Source organism: Synchiropus splendidus, chromosome 5 (genome assembly GCF_027744825.2).
Source record: "Synchiropus splendidus isolate RoL2022-P1 chromosome 5, RoL_Sspl_1.0, whole genome shotgun sequence".
Classification (NCBI taxonomy): domain Eukaryota; kingdom Metazoa; phylum Chordata; class Actinopteri; order Syngnathiformes; family Callionymidae; genus Synchiropus; species Synchiropus splendidus.
The window spans coordinates 13759445-13777479 of NC_071338.1; the positions used below are offsets into that span (position 1 = coordinate 13759445).

General features: G+C 41.2%; 1 protein-coding gene across 7 annotated transcripts in view; it reads right to left on the reverse strand.

Annotated features, from left to right (window-relative positions):
* Positions 1-18035, reverse strand: part of tjp1a (tight junction protein 1a) — an 85827-nt gene that overhangs the window by 55373 nt on the left and 12419 nt on the right. For all 7 annotated transcript variants that reach the window (XM_053866453.1, XM_053866449.1, XM_053866448.1 and 4 more), the window contains exon 2: positions 9093-9303. In XM_053866453.1, the coding sequence (XP_053722428.1) occupies positions 9093-9303 (211 nt within the window). The remainder of the gene's footprint in view (positions 1-9092; positions 9304-18035) is intronic.

Consider the following 18035-nt stretch of genomic DNA (forward strand, 5'->3'; position numbering starts at 1 on the left):
TTCATTCCAACAGTCTTCTGGCACGACAGCCCGTCATAGCAGCAGCAGTATATGATGCAGTCTTTTAGGAAGTTTCACTGCCCATCGCAGCTTTCTGTCATTGTACAAGGGTTACGACCCAAAATACATGTCAATTATATTTTACTACTATTCTTATTTTTTCATTCTGGTGAGAGAGAGAGAGAGAGAAAGAGAGAGAGAGGGAGAGAGAGATGGAGTGATATTCTGGGGACATGTCTACATTTTTTTTTCAAAAAATATCTGAGCACAAAATCTTTCCTTCTGAAACAATAATGTTAAAAAAGAGAAAAAGAACATCAAATGGAAGCAGAGGACAGCGATGGCAAAGCTGAGACTCACTGCAAACTAAGAGGTGAGAACAGAGCCTCTGTCTCACCGGGTTTGTGGCTGGTTCCATGGAGCAGCACTGAAAGCGGAGGAGGCTCTCAGACACTCGGAGGAGGTGCTGACCCTTGCAGGAAAAAAATCCCTATCACCTGACTGGTCAGTTGTCCTCCTGCTGCTTTTAATAAAATACCTCCAGCTCAGACTCAAGATCACCTCAAAAACACGAGCAGACAGGCACAGCCTCGATTTTCCACTTCTATAAAAAGAACAAGAACGGAACATTCAATGGGCTTGAGCATCAAATCTGCTGTGATCTTTTAATAAGGTATCAGTAAAGCAGAATATGTTTGTGACAGTCGCCAGGGCCACAAATACAAAACCGTTTGAGCTGTATAAAAAAGATAGATGGTCTTGTTTTGACAGCGGACATAAAAATAACCCGCTCTTTCCACAGCTGAATACCACCTCAGGCAGAAAGTACCTGGAGCATCTTGCAAACACATGCAATTTGCACGCAAAATATGAATAAAGAAGTCGCATGTGCGCCACATATGGAGAGCTGTTTCAGTCCGTTCAGTAAAATGGGAGAGTGGCTCTGAGGTCAGTGATGATGTGAGGGAGACGGAGTCAAGAGGTTGATGGTGAAACTCTGCCCTCTGGAGGAAGTTCAACGTCATTGGTCGACTCTTCATGATGTAAATAAGAAAAACACATCAGCTCACGAGCACCACAGGTGGTCAAATGTAAGCGATGCAACATCTCAAAACTGACCTTTTAGAGTAAAGCGAACCTATTCACGATTTCTCCTTTATTTACCAAACAGACAAAAGTGTTTTTTTTTTCATTATCATTACCTTGAATTCGACCACTGCAGTGGTTACTACCTATACCTTTTACATAATTTTATTCATTAAAAAAAAAAGAATTAGATTCAAAAGAGGGTTCAAAAGATTAAAAATGTGATGACAATAGATGAGGTAGTATCACGCACATTTTCCAGTAATATGCTCAGGAAACCATGCAGAGGAAAGCAGGACGGAGCTGATGAGTGAAATGAAGAAGGATCAGTAGAACTTAAACACAATCCTGGTGACATCTTACTTACTCCTATGTACATACGGGGGCCCAGTCTCCCATGATCCAGACACTCCTTTATGAAAGGTCCTGTGCTTGAGCCTCACTACAGGACTAGCTGTCTAAGTCTATTCGTTGTTGTTGAATGGACTCTTTTAGACACAATGATTTCCTCCCACAACCCAAAAATCAGACATTAATGTGAGAATCTCAATTGTCCGCAGATAAACTCAAGTTGGAATCAAACCAAGAATCTTCCTGCCAGGAATCTCCTCCTAGAATGATGTTTCCCTCCAAACAAAACAGACATCAAGAAAAACTCTCGCACACAAGCGCACACACATGCTACCCAAAACCTCCGGTGTAGGGAGAGATGCCAACATTCAGACAGGGAGACTTGAGAAGTATTTGAACATGGTATCAGAAGCTGCTGAATATTTCTGCTGCCTCTGCGGTAGTTTCCAAAATCATAACGCAATCCTTACAAGAGGTAGCACACAAGACTTCCTGCAAGATCAGAATCAGAAAAACTTTACTGAGCCCAAGGGAAATTTTGTTCGTAACTTAACCGTAAACAACAAAAATAAAAATATGAAATACAAAATATGTAGGTGTTATCAACCTGTATTACAACCAATAGGTCCAGGGTTCCCCTGGGTAATAGATCTGGGTAACAGGGCCATCGTAATTGTGAGGAGAGTGAATCCATCAGCAGGGTAGCATCTGAAAATAGCAAACTTGATCCCAGTGGTGCACAGCACCGCCCCAGGCATCTGAGAGCTCCCGCCCCAGAGCCAGCACTCCTCCTGAGGCGCATACATGCAGTTGAAGAAACACATATCTGAAGGAAACCTCGCCTCACATTTAACTGGCTGAGTCCATCTTTTAAAGCGGGAGGACTCCCAGGGTTGCCTACCTGGTGTAACCCTCACTATTGCGCCAGCTCCAAAGGTTAGCTTTGCTGAAGACCGAATGTCAAATGTGAAATGATCCCCCTGGAGACGACCGCATGTTCAGATCACAGCCAAGGGGACCGTTAAGACCAGAGAAAAACTCCAAGAAGCTGTGTACTTACCACAGAAAAATTTACTGATGCTTTCTTCTTCAGCAATGAACGAGCAGTAGATGCAAATTTTAGTTTTGCATCAAATCGCTCTCAGTGTTCACGCTTGGCACGTGCAAAAATGGAACGACAACATTTTGCCCTCAGCAAACGTGTTTAAATCTAAAATACAGTCATGAATAAAATCAATGAAACGAAATTCCACATACTTCTTTATGATAATCTAGTTTATATGTCTCATCGCTCTCTCAAATATAAGGAGCAGTGTTGCCATGGCAACCCAGGAGTGAGGGTCTATCCCACCGTGAAAAACTTGCTTCGATCATATCATGTGAGATAAATGAGGCTCAAAACAATGAATAGTTTTCATAGAACAACCGTTTGGTTTTTTTTTTACATCAACTGCACCACAGTGAGAGGAGAAACAAAAAGGCCCAGTGGGAGCAGAATAAAAACACAGAGTGGCAGGCGAGGTTTTGAGAAATTCCACTGAATTTAATGGTACTCTGGAGTACAATCTGAGGTAATTACTCTGTAATGCTGTAAATGATTTTAGGAGGAGAGATGTAGGCTGTGGGACCTGGGCTACTCATGGAGCAGACTTTAAGGACAAATAGAAATAGATGGTGATTTAGAGGAATCAGACAGACTCCAGAATGTGAGGTCAAGTGTCCTTTTGATTGAGCATTCATTCATCTGTGGGTGTGTGGCCTGAACATGTTTGACTTAAGGATGAGGATCAGCCCTTCCAAGGTTAACAACTGCAAAATGACTGAGCCCTGAAAAGCCAGCAATACTCCTGTTAATTTACAGTTTTTTTTTTCTCATGAATTTTAAACATTAAAACATGAAAGATGTAGGCAATATTTCTTTCTCTGTCTTCAGTTTCTGCCCTTTATTACAACTTTCCGTTACTTCCCCCAGTGGTTCTGTATTAATGTGCGTTCTGTTAGTTACTTGTGTGTTACTGTCAGTCTTTAATGTATATATGATGTAAAGCATAAAAGATAAGACAGGAGGTTATGAAAATCCAGGTTGCCAACACCCTAGTTTGAGTGACAGTGCATTTCAGATTTTTCATGAACCACAGGTACATAAAGTGTACTATTTACTATTATTAAACCTGCAATCTTTACAGACCGTAATGTTGAAAACAACAATCGTTAACTGACACACTGTTAGTGCAAGCTATGAGTCCTTAAATCATAAATCCTTCTTCTCTTCCCCACATTTTATTGATGTGTTTTACGTCAGTAATAGTTATAGCATAGCACCACCTAAATCCCAAACACCTTTGCAGGCGACATAAAGTGACGTAGCAGGCCAGATGTGAAGCTCGGAGCCTAAAAGACACCCATCTCCGTCATTGTCACTCAAGCTTTCTGTGTAAATCCATAAAACCCATCTCTTTCCCCAGCAGCGGATATTGACTGTACTATCGATGGTGTGGAAAGAATGGTATTAATAAACAGTTACCAAAATGCAAACAAAGAGCTCAAGCACTCAAATAATCTTTAGCCAGCTGAAGCACAACAAATCAATAAGTGTCGTCCAGGGCCGGGTGGCTCATCCTTTGGCCGCACGTCCGGCATTACGACAACGCTCCTGCGCTTCTTCCATCGATCCTCTCGTCGTGCTTTGTTGTAGTTTCATCTTCTTGTGTGTCCCCCTCATTGTCACCCTAATCCCACCCGTTTGCACACTCTGCTAACCTCAAGGCATCTCTGGCCTCCTCCATCACACCCTTCCACTGTCCCCATTTAAAGTGCTGACCTGCAGACTTCCAAATGTGACCAATCAATATCCCACAGAGGACAGTAGACTGATATGGAGACACACATGGCGTGCAGCAGGGCGTTTTCCCTGAGGTAGGCCAGGTCCAGGCATCTATGATGTCAAGACTGATTGATATATTTAATTTAATTCCACGTGAATGGCTCAATATGACCCTGCGTTAAATAAGGCCCTCTCAATTACGGCCACTGCTGTCGATGTCATAGATCATGGGCCCATCTATCTATAGAAGCAACATTGATTCTGCCTGCCCTTCCTGCCTGACATTACGGATGCATCGTGCCACGGGGTGAGCTCGCACGAGGGAAGGGAGCGGGCCATTATGCAGAGGGCTCAGTGTCTTTAAACAGCTAATGAATCACTCGCATCAAAGCCCTGGGGAGCCGAAAAGCCCTCAGATATGCTGGTGGTTGATGGGGGAGGCAATTAACAGGAACAGACTCACAGCCACAAAAGTGATCAAAAACACTTAAGAAAAAAAAGGATGGTGGCAGGAGAGAAACTAAAAACCGCTTCCTGAAAACGCACACACCCGCACAGTCAATTATAGAGTCAAGCGAAGGGTCAGTGGAACGTTATATAGCTGCAGACTTTCATCGGCGCTGATATTCCTTTTCTATCATGTTCTTTATGGACTTTTCGATTCCTCCCGCCGTTCTGTCAGATTTCATTTCTCGCATTGTGTTGAAGTCCCATCGGACTTAACTTCTTAACCCCCAGCTTTTATTGCCTCCTGTGTACATCAGTTGAGGACGAACTCAAGCGTTTGTTTTCTTACGTTGGTTATACAGTCACCATCAACTACACATACTTTCAATAGCACAATATAATCGGAGATTTCATCAACAACTTGAAAGCAGAATACTTCCAGTCTATGCTCTGAATCTCTGAGCAGACTACACTCTAGTCATTCTTCCGCCCTCCAATCTGTGCATCCCGGCCATAAACTTCTCTCCTCCTCACATCCATCACTAATGCAATCTCTTTCTCGCACTCCTCCGAAGTGTGTGACGTGTCGTTCTTCCCATCAGTCCTGCAAAGACCTACACGTCTGTCTCACCGCAGACAGCAAGGTGACGAACCACCAACTCCACTGCATGCGACAACAGACGGCGCTAAAACACAAACGCAAATTCACCAAGGTCATCTTTCAAAAATACTAGTGGTGGGACTTTAACGGGTTAAATACACATACAACATTATTACGATTAATTCATCACAACAAAAAATGTAATTTTGTTTAATTTGATATTATAAACTTGAAATTCTTATACAAACATTTTCAAGACATGAAAAGAGCTTCAGTTTAAATAAGGTGATATAAAAACTTGACTATAGCCACCATCGTGATTTATTGTGCTATTGCCAAACTGATGCAAAATAAACAGTATTTTGTTGTTTAAATGTATCGATGGGTCCATCATTTGATTCAGTCATATACCAAATTCATTCAAATTGAAAAATGTGGCTTCTTGTGGCAAATATTCTTATAACATCACAAACTCTCGAATTAACTAGATACATCTTTTAATCGAATCCCACCCCTAAAAAATACCAATTTGAAGTATGTCATTTTACTTTTATAATACTGAATACATCAGACACCGCACACAGATGCGTCTGCCCGAGTGAACATCCAGAGAAAATACAGAACTAAAACAGAAGATCAGGATTTGCCTGACTCACTGAAACAAAGCCGGCCATGATTCGGTGTTTAGTTTTTTGGACAACTCTTCAGTAGCCAGGGAACCAGTTCATTGCAGGACACACAATGGCAAGCAACCTCTCACACTACCGCTTGAACTGATTGTTGATCCAGGTTTTGAATAGTGGGAGGAAACCAGTAGCTCACAGAAGCTCCTCTCAGAGGTCATGCAGGTTCTCATGCCCAATCCAGAATTGCCTCCAGCAGGATTCACATGATGTCTTGCTATGAAAACTCATAAGCAAATTAACTTTATTAATAGACTGACTGAAAAAATCAAGAGTCTGGAAGGAAGATACATGGGGAGGATTATCACAGATCAGAAGCATAGTTTACAGGCGACATAGGATCATCAGGGATGTTTAAATGTTATGTTTATTTGGAGTAAAGTACAATTTTCATTATGAATAATGTTCAAGTAATTCTGACAAAAGCTTTCCCTCTTTCTGTCACATTACACACATTATGGAAGAGTAATGGCTTACAGCAAACATATTTTAGAATTACATGATTAATCTTCAATATAAAATGAAAACGTTTCATATGAAAACCAAGAATTGGAGCAGAATCAAACAAAAACAAGAAAAAAAAAATCCTTGGATCAGATGAACTGTAGCTGCACATATGATGTACGGATGCACAAGTGGACAGGACCTACAGTATTTAACAGAAGGATGCGGCCCCAACTAAAAATAATGGGGCCGACACTTTTGAAAGTGTTATTATTATTTTCTAAATATTACAAATTCAAATTTCAAATGGAATGGGTGACTCATTTTGGTGCTGCGTGCCCTGACCCCACCTGGTGGTTGGTTTTGGTCTCCTGCCATAAGGGGCAGTTGGTCTGCTGTACAGCAAATTTCTGCTCCTGCACTCAGAACTGGCATTTTCAAACAGGCAGCACTATGATGACACGTCCCCATGCCTGCTGAATATGTGCTGGTGTGCATGGGTGGGTGGCTGGTTTTCTGTGTTTCCTATTATTTTGTCAACATGTTTCTATCCTAAACATGTCGCTACTGACTCTAATATATATCTATTTTGGTATTCTGCATGAGAATAGTGCCCTTAAGAGAAAAATATAATAAAAACTGAGACAAATAAAAGCATTAAGCAGCTGTATGCCACTGTGTGCTCATCTTGAACGGAGGCATGAGACGGAGGCGAGGCTATGAAAAGACAATGTGGGAAAAAAAAGCTTGTCAGAAAAATACTGTGAACAATCATGTCGATGCTGACTCTTCCTTCAACTTTCTTGCTGCCAGAAATAGATTCAGCACGGAGAGCTGAATTCTAAATTTACAATCTGGTGAAAAAGTCTAGGCAAGCGCGAGAAAACTCGTCTGATGTCCGGGAATATATTCCAACAAAGAAAGGAGAAACCTTTTGGTAATGTTACACTTTTTCTTCTTGTCTACAGCGGTGGCAGCTGAATTCTCAAGTTCACATTAAAATCACCAGAACACACAGAGAACAGAGGGTTTTAACACCCAGGAAGCTGTACTGTAGTGGCCACTGTAAGCAGCAAGTGGTAACAGCATTCAGTGTTCTACTTTTATTAGCAAGGTTTAGAGATTTTTCTCTGCAGCATCCGTCGTCTTCTTTTGAGGCTCAACTGATCATCTTTGCAATGAAGGGCACATTTTTTTTTTTTAATATGATTTACTGGGAATGTAAAAACACACTATTAACCCATTACAAACACTTGTGATGATTGAGATTGTAATTTATTCCAGACTATTTTATTTTATTTTATTTTAGTGTTTTGAGTAAATACTTAGATTGCAACCTGTAATAACTTTTTGCTCTGGACTTGCTAAACCATATAGGTGCAAAAAAGTAGAGCACAACCCAAAATTCTGCTCCTACCGCCTCCTGTCAGCACATGGGGAGTTCGGACGAGGAGAAATCACAGTGAGCACACTTATTAAAGGAGACATTTTACAGCAGGTCAGGACATCAGAAAAGAAGCTATGGAGTGAAGAAACAGCCTGCAGTAGTTCAGTGAAGGATCCGTGTAACCGCCACAGTCCCAGAGCTACATAAAAGCAAGCTGGTTGAGCATGCATTAGCAGCAGGTTGGCATGATTTTTACATCATAAACCGTTGGTTGCAATCCCAAAAGCAAAACTGTCCCACATCACTCACAGACACAGACACACACACATGCACTAGTACACATGAGTCGATCGCTGGAGAGTGAGTGAGTGAGTGAGTGAGTGAGTGAGTGAGTGAGCGAGCGAGCGAGTGAGGGAGTGAGGGAGTGGGCCAGAGGCAGTTCTCAGCTCAATGGACAATCCCAGAGTAAGAGAGGGGTTTAAGCTTCAAGCAGCTTACCCAATCATTTATCAGATTAATACTTTTCACGAGAATAACCCTGTCATTGGAAGACATATGGAACGTGTTAAACTGTGCTCCTCGCAAAACCAAAGAAATATTGCATAATCAAAGGTCACCGTGTGTGTGTGTGTGTGTGTGTGTGTGTGTGTGTGTGTGTGTGTGTGTGTGTGTGTGGGAGGGAGTGTGTGTGTTTGACGCCGCCTGTGTGGCAGCTAAATGTGAATGAAAGCATGAGGCAAAAATGCTTTCAGGGACTTTCCTTTAAAAATAACTCTGCATTTGTTATAGTTAGAAGACATCCACATCCTCACTTAAATGTATGAGAACATTTTTTTAGATATATATTCCTGGAATTCCAGGGTGACGCTGGGATAACTGGAACAGGTCATTGCTGGGCAAACATGGTCTGACACATAGATACCTATAGAAAATAGGAAACATTTGTATATATACATTAACATGCACAAATGTTCAGACCACTTATTGTAAAAGACTTTAATATGAATAATTTCTTCATGGATTGAAACACCTTATAACAGGCTGACAGGCGCTCATTACAGTTCAAGTCTTAAGAGCCAAATGTTTCAACCAAATATGAATCCTGACTAAACACGGTCAGCTTCAGAAAATTAAATAAATGCTAATCTTGTTTGCCACTTTCTGCCTTCTCTGTAATTGAGTTAGACTGTAAGGTCTTGTTCTGCCGTGAATTTCCGATCTGTAATTATTTTTTGTTCCTGACAAATATCGTCCTCAGAACTGACTTACATTTGAATCCAGCAGGTCGATGCTGTCCAGGCTCTTGCTGCGGTGAATGCGGCCTTTTATGCGACGTAAGGAAGGTTTGCCTTGGCTCATAGGCAGCGAGAGAGTGGAGGTGGCAGACATTACCATAGCACCAGCACCACCAGTAGCACCTGCAGGCCCATCAGAACCGTCAGCAGCTCCTGGGGATGTTTCTCCATCTGAAGGAGTCACCCTGGAACAGAAAGAGCAAAGTCATTTTTGCAGTACATTGTATTGCCGTTATGAAAAACCAGAACATAATCAGGAATAAATTGTTTAATTCATTCATTTTCAACATCTTATTCTTGGTCTCCAGAATCTAGCAGCTGCACCCCGCACCAGGCCACAGATGGAGAGACTGAAGACATTATCCTCCATGTTTATTAACATTTAACAGCAGTATCTGGAGACTCCTTCCACCAGCCAGGAGTCCACAATAACTACACTAAAATGTAAAAGTCAAACCACTTCCTTACCTACAAATGTTGGACATTTTACCCGACTGGAAACATTTGTTTCAAAGCCAAACCTGACTGAACTGGGACATCAGTGGTGAACCCTTTTTCAGGAATCTGAACCTTCCTCATGTAACTCAACAGAGTTTATGACCTTGCTGACGACTCATTGTTCTTGGTACATGTGCTATTATTTCTACACCTGTGTTCACACCTTGTTTACATTAACTTTATTAAAATTGTATCTTTTATCTAGCTCATAAAATGGTTGTAAATGACATGATTTATATGCAAATGTACCAACCAAAATGTTTTATGGCTCTGATTTTATCCTCCTTTTAGAGGCTTCTGAAAAAAAAGAAGTGAATTCTGACTTATGTGCAGCAAAATATATTCTTTCCCTCAGCGCCTCTCATGTGCCAGGAGTATGCATTGACCCCCCAATATCAACATCTCTGTAGTGGTGTCCAGTCCAGAGGCAGAGCTGGTCTCCAAAGATGTGAACAATAACAAAATGAACAGTGTCACATTTCAGTGAAATGATGTTCTTAAGGATGAGGAGATTTTTTTTTCTCCTCACTTCTGTGCTCTGATGCACTTGGGACACACAGGAAGTGCAGAATCACACATAAATGGACCAAGAGATTGTAGAGCTGTACGCACACCCAGGGAGGAAGCAAAGGGGTGGACATCCCATCATGGTCGGGGACATGCACATAAAATGCTAATATTGTGTGTGTTCATGTGCCTTTCTTTTTATTGAGTTCTGTGCACTTTATTTTAAATAAATAAATATTCTATCTGCTGTGTTTTTATTTCCAAATTCTAACATTGCCTGTCCGTTCGTTGAATAATGTGCAGTATCTTTTCTTTATGAATAAATGTGCATATTTATTTCTGACTTCAACACACACGGATTCCATGATTGAGAAAATAACCTTCTAAAAGGATAACTTCAATATTGCTCAGTCGGACAACCTGGTGTAGGTTTATTGAAAAGTGTTTTATGATTAATAAATTCTGCGTTTTAAGGTAAAACAAGAATATTAAGGAGGACTATTTTTTCAGGTACAGTTATCAAAACAACTGAGCCGTGAACAAGATAACTTCAGGATTTATTCAGAGAACAAGCTTATATTAGGAATAGGCTTAGGCAGATATTTAACCGGAACAAATGAAGTGAAATGAAAATAAAAAACTAACAGCGGCACCGATTCCATTATTAAAGCCAGTGCCTTAGGGGAAGGTAAGGAAAGGCTAGTCTGCGAGGGAAACCACAGCAGTACGATAACAAGGGCTATACATAAAAGATCAGCTATTTCAAGAACAGCGTTTCTGACGGATCAGTATCAGCCCTTTCACACCCAGAATACTGACAGTTATCTATCATACATCACAGCCCGGAGCCTTGACGCAGCTCCAGACACGTCGTGCTGCTGTCAAGTTATCAGTCCGAGGGACGGCTTGTAGAGGTGATGATACATGACAGATTTCAGGAGGAAACAAACCCGGTGACAGCCTGTCATCTTTTGTCACTAACCCTTCCTTGAGAGACATCTTAATAAATAATTCTTCAGTAAATGTTCATACCGTGTGCCGGCCAAAAAACAAAAAAAACACTCAGTGATATCTAAGTAAAATGACAATCTTCTTCAAATTCTATTTCAAAAGTTGGCAAGAGTAGCAGAACTGTTCTAGAAAGACAATCATGAACATCAGCCAGTTAGGTGACACCCATCCTTCTGTCAGTTAAGAAGGCGTAGCGAAATGAAGACAGAAAAAATTGCAGCCAAAAAGCCGATCCTCTGATGCGGAAACAAAGTCATTTAATGATGCATGACATCACAGGAAATGAAGTGGACAAACATAACTGCAGGTGCTCAGTTGGTGTAGGACTGCAGCAGCAGATCACCTCAGTTGGTTCAGAGATTGTCGCAAAGCTCTTGAATAAAATGGAATCCGGATTTGTAGTTAATGTGACTTCTCATATGGTTGTCAATAACTTTCTTTGATAATATTGATACATAGAAAAAAATGTTTTTTATGTACAATTAGAACAGAATAAATGAGGGCTCAGCAGCTCTCAGTGTTATTGACGTACTATAATGCCTTATTATTGAAGTCCCGGGGCAAATACATGATCTTCAGTGCATCATTACGGAAGTGTGTTAGCAACATTGCACCGATACGTTAATGCTGATCTGCAGCTTTCACTTCAAGCTTTCACTTGTTTAATTATTGACTCTGTCGGAAAGCAGTTGCCTTTTACAGCATTTTTAAATGAGCCCTTGTTGTTACCTGCCAGTGTTACTTTAATTGACACAGAATATGTAATTCTGTTGAAACACAGATGAACAAAGATGGAAAACTGTCTGTATTATTAGCCTCTCTACACCGTTCAACACCGTTCATCTTAGGGGCACATCTGCCACACGCTTGAGGGTCGTGATGGAAAACCTCGTGCTCCCCAAAATTGATTCTTCTAGCCAGCGCCGCCACAGTAGATTGGCTTCACCAACTTATATCGATCGGCTGGATTAAAAAACTTGTACGAGGTCGGTGGTTTGCACGTGCATCATTTCTCAGCCAAGGCAGAGAAATAACAGATGTATCTGTGCACGCAAACAGGCCTACTTCACGCTTGCCTTTACATCGACTCTCGACCCGGCGTTCACACTCCCAAGTCCCGTCCTCTGATCTTCTCTATTGTTTGTTCCAAACAACAAACTAGTGGCACCTCGGTTTTCGAACGTCCCAGACTTTGAACAAATCGGAGTTCAAACATAAATTTAGAGATTTTTCTACTTCGGATTTCGAACAAAAATCCAGAACTCAAACGCCCCCGAAAAAAGCCTGAAAAAAACATAACATGCACGGGCAGATCAGCTGACTCACGATGCGCTTTGTTATTGTGTATAACGCAGCCTCTGTATGCAGACGTGACCCGTTAGCTACATTTACTGACTGTTTTTTCTTCATATTGAGGTGTAAAACCTTTCCTGTCTCCACACTGGACCGTGGTAGAGTGTCACAGGGGAGGTGCTCGCTCTCCACACCTCCGAGGCTGGAGCGCTCACTCCAGGGTTTGATGTCCTGTTGTGGGCTGGAGCTGGGACAGGGATGAGGCGAGTCTGGGACAGAGCGTGACTTGGTTTATGACTTTGTCACAGCCAAACTGCACAGAAGCGCACATTCAGAGCTGGACACGCACCGGGCACCTCTTCACTTCTGGAGAGACGTCACTCACTCAGCAACCCCTCCCACATGCAGCGGCCACACACATAGAGGAACAGCGCACCTGCAGCAGACACTCTACATTCACTCCTACAAAAGCCTGTTTTAAGGCTTGGAACGCATTATTTCTTTTTCCATTCATTGTATTGGGAAAAATCAATTCAGATTCCGAACAATTCGCTTCTTGAACGGCCGCCTGGAACAGATTGTGGTCGAGAACCGAGGTACCACTGTATATCATTATTGTACCTATTTCAGGATATGATCGTTCAAGATGTTAACATCACAAAATCTGTGATATCCACTTCCCTCGCTTATCCTATGCGTAAAGCTACATCCTAACACTATCCCTCCAATGTGCCGCTTAGACCAGCCAACCATAAACCTCAATTCGTCCTTGCCATTCATTAAAAAATAAAGCAAGACAGTGGCAAAAGTCCACTGTCCAATGTTTGCGGCAAACATTTCTTTGAAAGCCAAATCAAACAAGAACACAAGCCACATTTATAACAATGTCGTAGATGCTAACACCTTCGGCTTACAGCTGCTCAGTGCCGCTCCTCTGAGGTTGTAGATGCTGGATTAACACCTCACATTCTGACTCCACTGCAATGTAAATAAATCATCATTCAAGTCAGAGTCCAAAAGTTGTTGACTTTGCTAAAGAATTACGATTTCCTCTCTCGTCCATTGTGACGTCGCCATAAACCCAATCAGCCCAGTACAAACTTCTCAAGGTTTGGGTTGTATTTTTAGTTTTGCTTGTGTGTGCACGTTGCATGTGGACGCTGATGTTTATTGAAGAGGGGAAATTCTTGCTTGTTTTGTTTGAGTAACATGAACATATGATAGTTTGATGTCATCATTGGTGGTCGCCCGAGTCCAGCAGCCAAACCATTGGCATGACATCATCTTCGGATGAGGAAAGATTAATGATACTAAGATGTAGTTATCACTGCACCCATATTCATGTTACATCATATCAATATTGAAATATCTGGTGTGGCCAATGAGATATGAATCTTTGTCCACATCCCTCCGCTCTACAAGAGACTATAGACAGTCTTCAGAAGATAAACCTCCACTTGTAATCACAGGATTAGTTCCCACAAGCCGCTTTCATTCACACATCCAGGAGCTGTTTATTAAGCTCGGACGGCTCTTGACAAACTACCACTCGGACAGCTTCTCAGAAGTAGCAACGACGTGGTGCGGGTTGATTATGACTTGACGTCCCGTGATTATCCAATGATATTCGGTCTTACAGCGCTCAGCCCGCAGGCGTCATCGTTTTCCACCTGACTGCACCCGACATCCTATTGACAACACAGCGCATCGCTTTACATGGGAGAGGCCCCGCACACTCTTTGACCTCTGGTCCCATTTGAATACAAATATGAGTCATAAAGTGTGGAACATTTGTCTTTTAGGGAAAAACACGCGACTGAGAGAGAAGAGCAGTTGGAAGCATAGCCAGCGCACATCATTAACTCTGTGACCTCACATTTATCCTCCCCTCCGAGAGGCGAACACTTGCGTGACACTCAATCACTCATCCATCACTTAACAGCGCCCACCATCTCACGGCCTTCATGCTCCTGCCTCAGCCTCTCCTCTGTCCCTCATTCAGTCCTTTAGTCGTCAGTATTCTTTTACAAACATTTAACACAGTTTGACGTGACCATCCCACCTCTGACACCAGCTGTTACAGAGATGGGAGAATACATCGCTCGACCACTTCTAACTGGGGAAAAACCTGCATGAAACCAAAGAAATCTTTGGGATGATGCAAGCAAGAAACCAAAGTTACCAGGTACCCTGGTCCCATTGGATCCCCTTTACATGAGCCCAAAAATGTAACATTCTGAGGTAAATGTTTCATGAATGACAGCTAACCGGTCACCTTTAAATAAGTAGAAGCAAACACTTTTTAATTTTTTTATTTTATGATAATATCAAATGGTTTTATTATGTTTATTCTATTTAGAATTGTATTCAGTTTTCCCAATTTTCTCAACAGTTTGCATCAATTAATTTTTTTCTGTAGTAAATTTGATGAACATGACTTAGACCTGCTTCTGCTGCTGGTTGGACTTTTCGATCACAAATAAACATCTTTGCAATGATCAGATGGTTCCATGTCATTTCACAAGGTTTTGTTTATGTGGAAGTAGGTTAAATATTGTAATAGATCACAAATTAAATCAAGAATAATGAATCAGTTCTATTGAAAGGGGCCCCAGGTCCATTTGTCACGGAAAAGGTGGGCCCCGGGATCAAAGATTAAGAACCCCTGCTGTAAACAATCCCATGCATGTCCAGAGCTGACATACACGTACATACACGCCTGTGTGGCAGACAGTAGGGGCAACATAGTGGGTGGGAACCAAGCCAAAACCTTTCAAGAAGCCCAGTTGTCCATTCAAAAAGGGGCCAAACGTTCTTCGCACACTGGTCCTTTGATAGAGCCACCAAATATATCGATAAGACGGCAGCACATTCCCAACTCTGCATGCAATGCATGATAGGTTGTGAGGCTGTGTTAAACCCTGCGACTGGTCCAGCCAAGAAATATCAACATCACAGGATAGAAATATCCATAAAAGTTCCGAAGCTCATCCACGGCTTATCACATATGATTTATCATCAGCAATGCTTCGGGGTTTTTCCACGATACGCTCAGGCTAACTGGACAGACAGTGCGGCTGTCTGCACAGTCAGGACTTGGTTTCACTTTTCACCGCCTCCGGAGAAATACACAGCAACTCCCAAACAAGCAGAAGTGCACTCTCATGCGACCGTGTCAGTAAAAACAACAAACAATACCCTGCCATCTGACTGAGGAAGACCAAATACATAAAGAGAAGCCAGAGCAATCGACTGCAGTGAGAGGTAATGTTGATAAATATTGCATGAGCAGGAGCCCAAAATAGACAGTCTCCCACTTGCCCTCCATTAAAGAGGTCAGTCAGAGCCCTTAATAGATTACATCATGGAGGTTTTACAGTCATTTGTAGCGGTTCTGAACCCAAAAATATAGAGGTTGATTAGCCAGTGAAAAGTGATGAACGACATGATATAAAGATACCACTTACAACTGACGCTGAAAGAAAGCTAGTACGTGAAATCTCAGCCAACCTCTCAATGCAGATTTCTGACAATCAATTTGTGGACTCAGACAGACGCTTCTACAATTACTTCTTTTGAAAACTATCACAATAAGACATAGCTTTTATTGTACATATATCCATAACAATTGAGGTCATAGTCACAGCGGAGGGCGATGATGTACATCTGACGTCTCGATCAATACCTGTAAAAAAGTACTCAATTCTCAGCCCCATTCCCCTTTTCCCCCTAGCTGCAGGTCTGTTCAAATTTAACCGTAATAGTACACAATTATTGACAAATGCGCTTCACATTTATTCCATAGTAGAAGCAAGGAGAGGAGGGGACTTTTGATTGGATAAATAATACACTACATAGCTCAGTAGTGTGGTAACTGCAAAGAAATAAAGATGACCTTTGCACTCCCACACTGACGTCATACTTGTTTGTATGCATTTTTGTCTCATTCACAGAGTTGCATGTAAACACAGCAGGGTGTTTTGGTGCATGCACAATAAACAAACAGTGTAACTGGCACCTTCTGGAGAACTTTTTATGCTTTCATCATTGAATGACACTTCAGTGTACAAGGGTGTACTGTACACGCAGTTGCTGGCTAGGGTCACCTTGTCACCAAGGAGAAAGAAGAACCACAAAAATGGACTTTCAACTGTAGAAATTCCAGTTAAAAACCTTGTAGTGTGGTGCGACTTGGCTGGTCGACTTAAAAGTTTCTTCTCTTTAGGAGCTCTTACCGTGAACTAGTTGGATTTGTTAATGTCTGTATGTTGATAAAGTTGTTCAGTCTAAAGGAGGGCGATATGTTCTTCAGAGTGACAAAGCAAATATTGACTAAATAATAAAGTTTTAAATCAGGACTCACAACACAGAAGCTTCCACAGTGAGGGAGCTGCTAGAAGTGAGTGAGTAGGACTCAGAATGATGGGCAGATTTGACTTCACTAGGCTGTCTGAAGCTGCTTCATACATCAACAGTTTTAGATCTAAACTCAAAGAAAAAACTCGGCAGATAAACGTGAAATTCTCATAAGCAGAAGTATCCACGATATAACACAATATATAGAGGAGCAGACAGCAATTAAACATGGAAAAAAGTAATGCCAAATAAGCATGAATCACACATTCTAATAGGGACCAAAAACAAAACAAAATACTGAAAGCAAACTTTTTCATCAATACATCAACATCAATGAGAGCTCTAAAGATGATTATTTGAATTTCAATTCTTCTATTTTATTTCATTTAAAGTCTTCTCAAATTATATGGTTAACTTTTTCTAGATCAGGAGAGGGAAATTACATTTTCAACGGGCCAAAAGACAGGGAAAAAAAATTAAAATTAAAAATGTAACTCAATTTTTGCAACTAAAATATTATATTTCAGGGATAAAGTAGGAAATTGGAGGAGGAAATACTGCTAAAATAAGCTTTACAATCTAACAAACTATTAATAGCTACAGGGATGGGAAAACAGACACAAAATGGGGAGAATAAACTCCAAAAAAACATCCTTCATAATTCAAACAGTACGTTGAATAAAAAAAAAACAACAGAATCTTGAAAAAAGCTTTTTATTTTAATTTAATTTAATTTTTTTCAGTTTTTAGCTTTGAAAGGAAGGACAATCTTAATTTAGATAATTAAATTTTAATGTAATGCAAGATCTAGATATCCCTTAATTCAGTCACATGGCATAAAGCATGTCAATACTTACTGGCTTTTGGGAAAATTAGAAAATGGATTTAAAATATATTTAAAGGTCAATTAATACAGAAACACCTGAAAAGGATTGACATTACATTTTAATAAAACAGAGGAGTGACGCACTGCACGTCTCTATGAAAACTGAATTTCACCATGAAAGAGTTTGAAATTGAAGGCGCTGTGGGGAAGAACCATCTTTTTTGACGACCAACGGGACAAAACAAAAGTGTCATACCCAAATATACACTGATGACTAAGCAGCAGGTAAACACGCAGACAGACTTGAATATGTGCGCGCACACGCACGCCTGATCTCAGTGGAGTCTTCCTGTCCACAGCGCAGGTGGTGCTCACAACTACAAAGGACTTTCATGCTTTTGAATCTTGTCCTTTAAAACTGGGCCT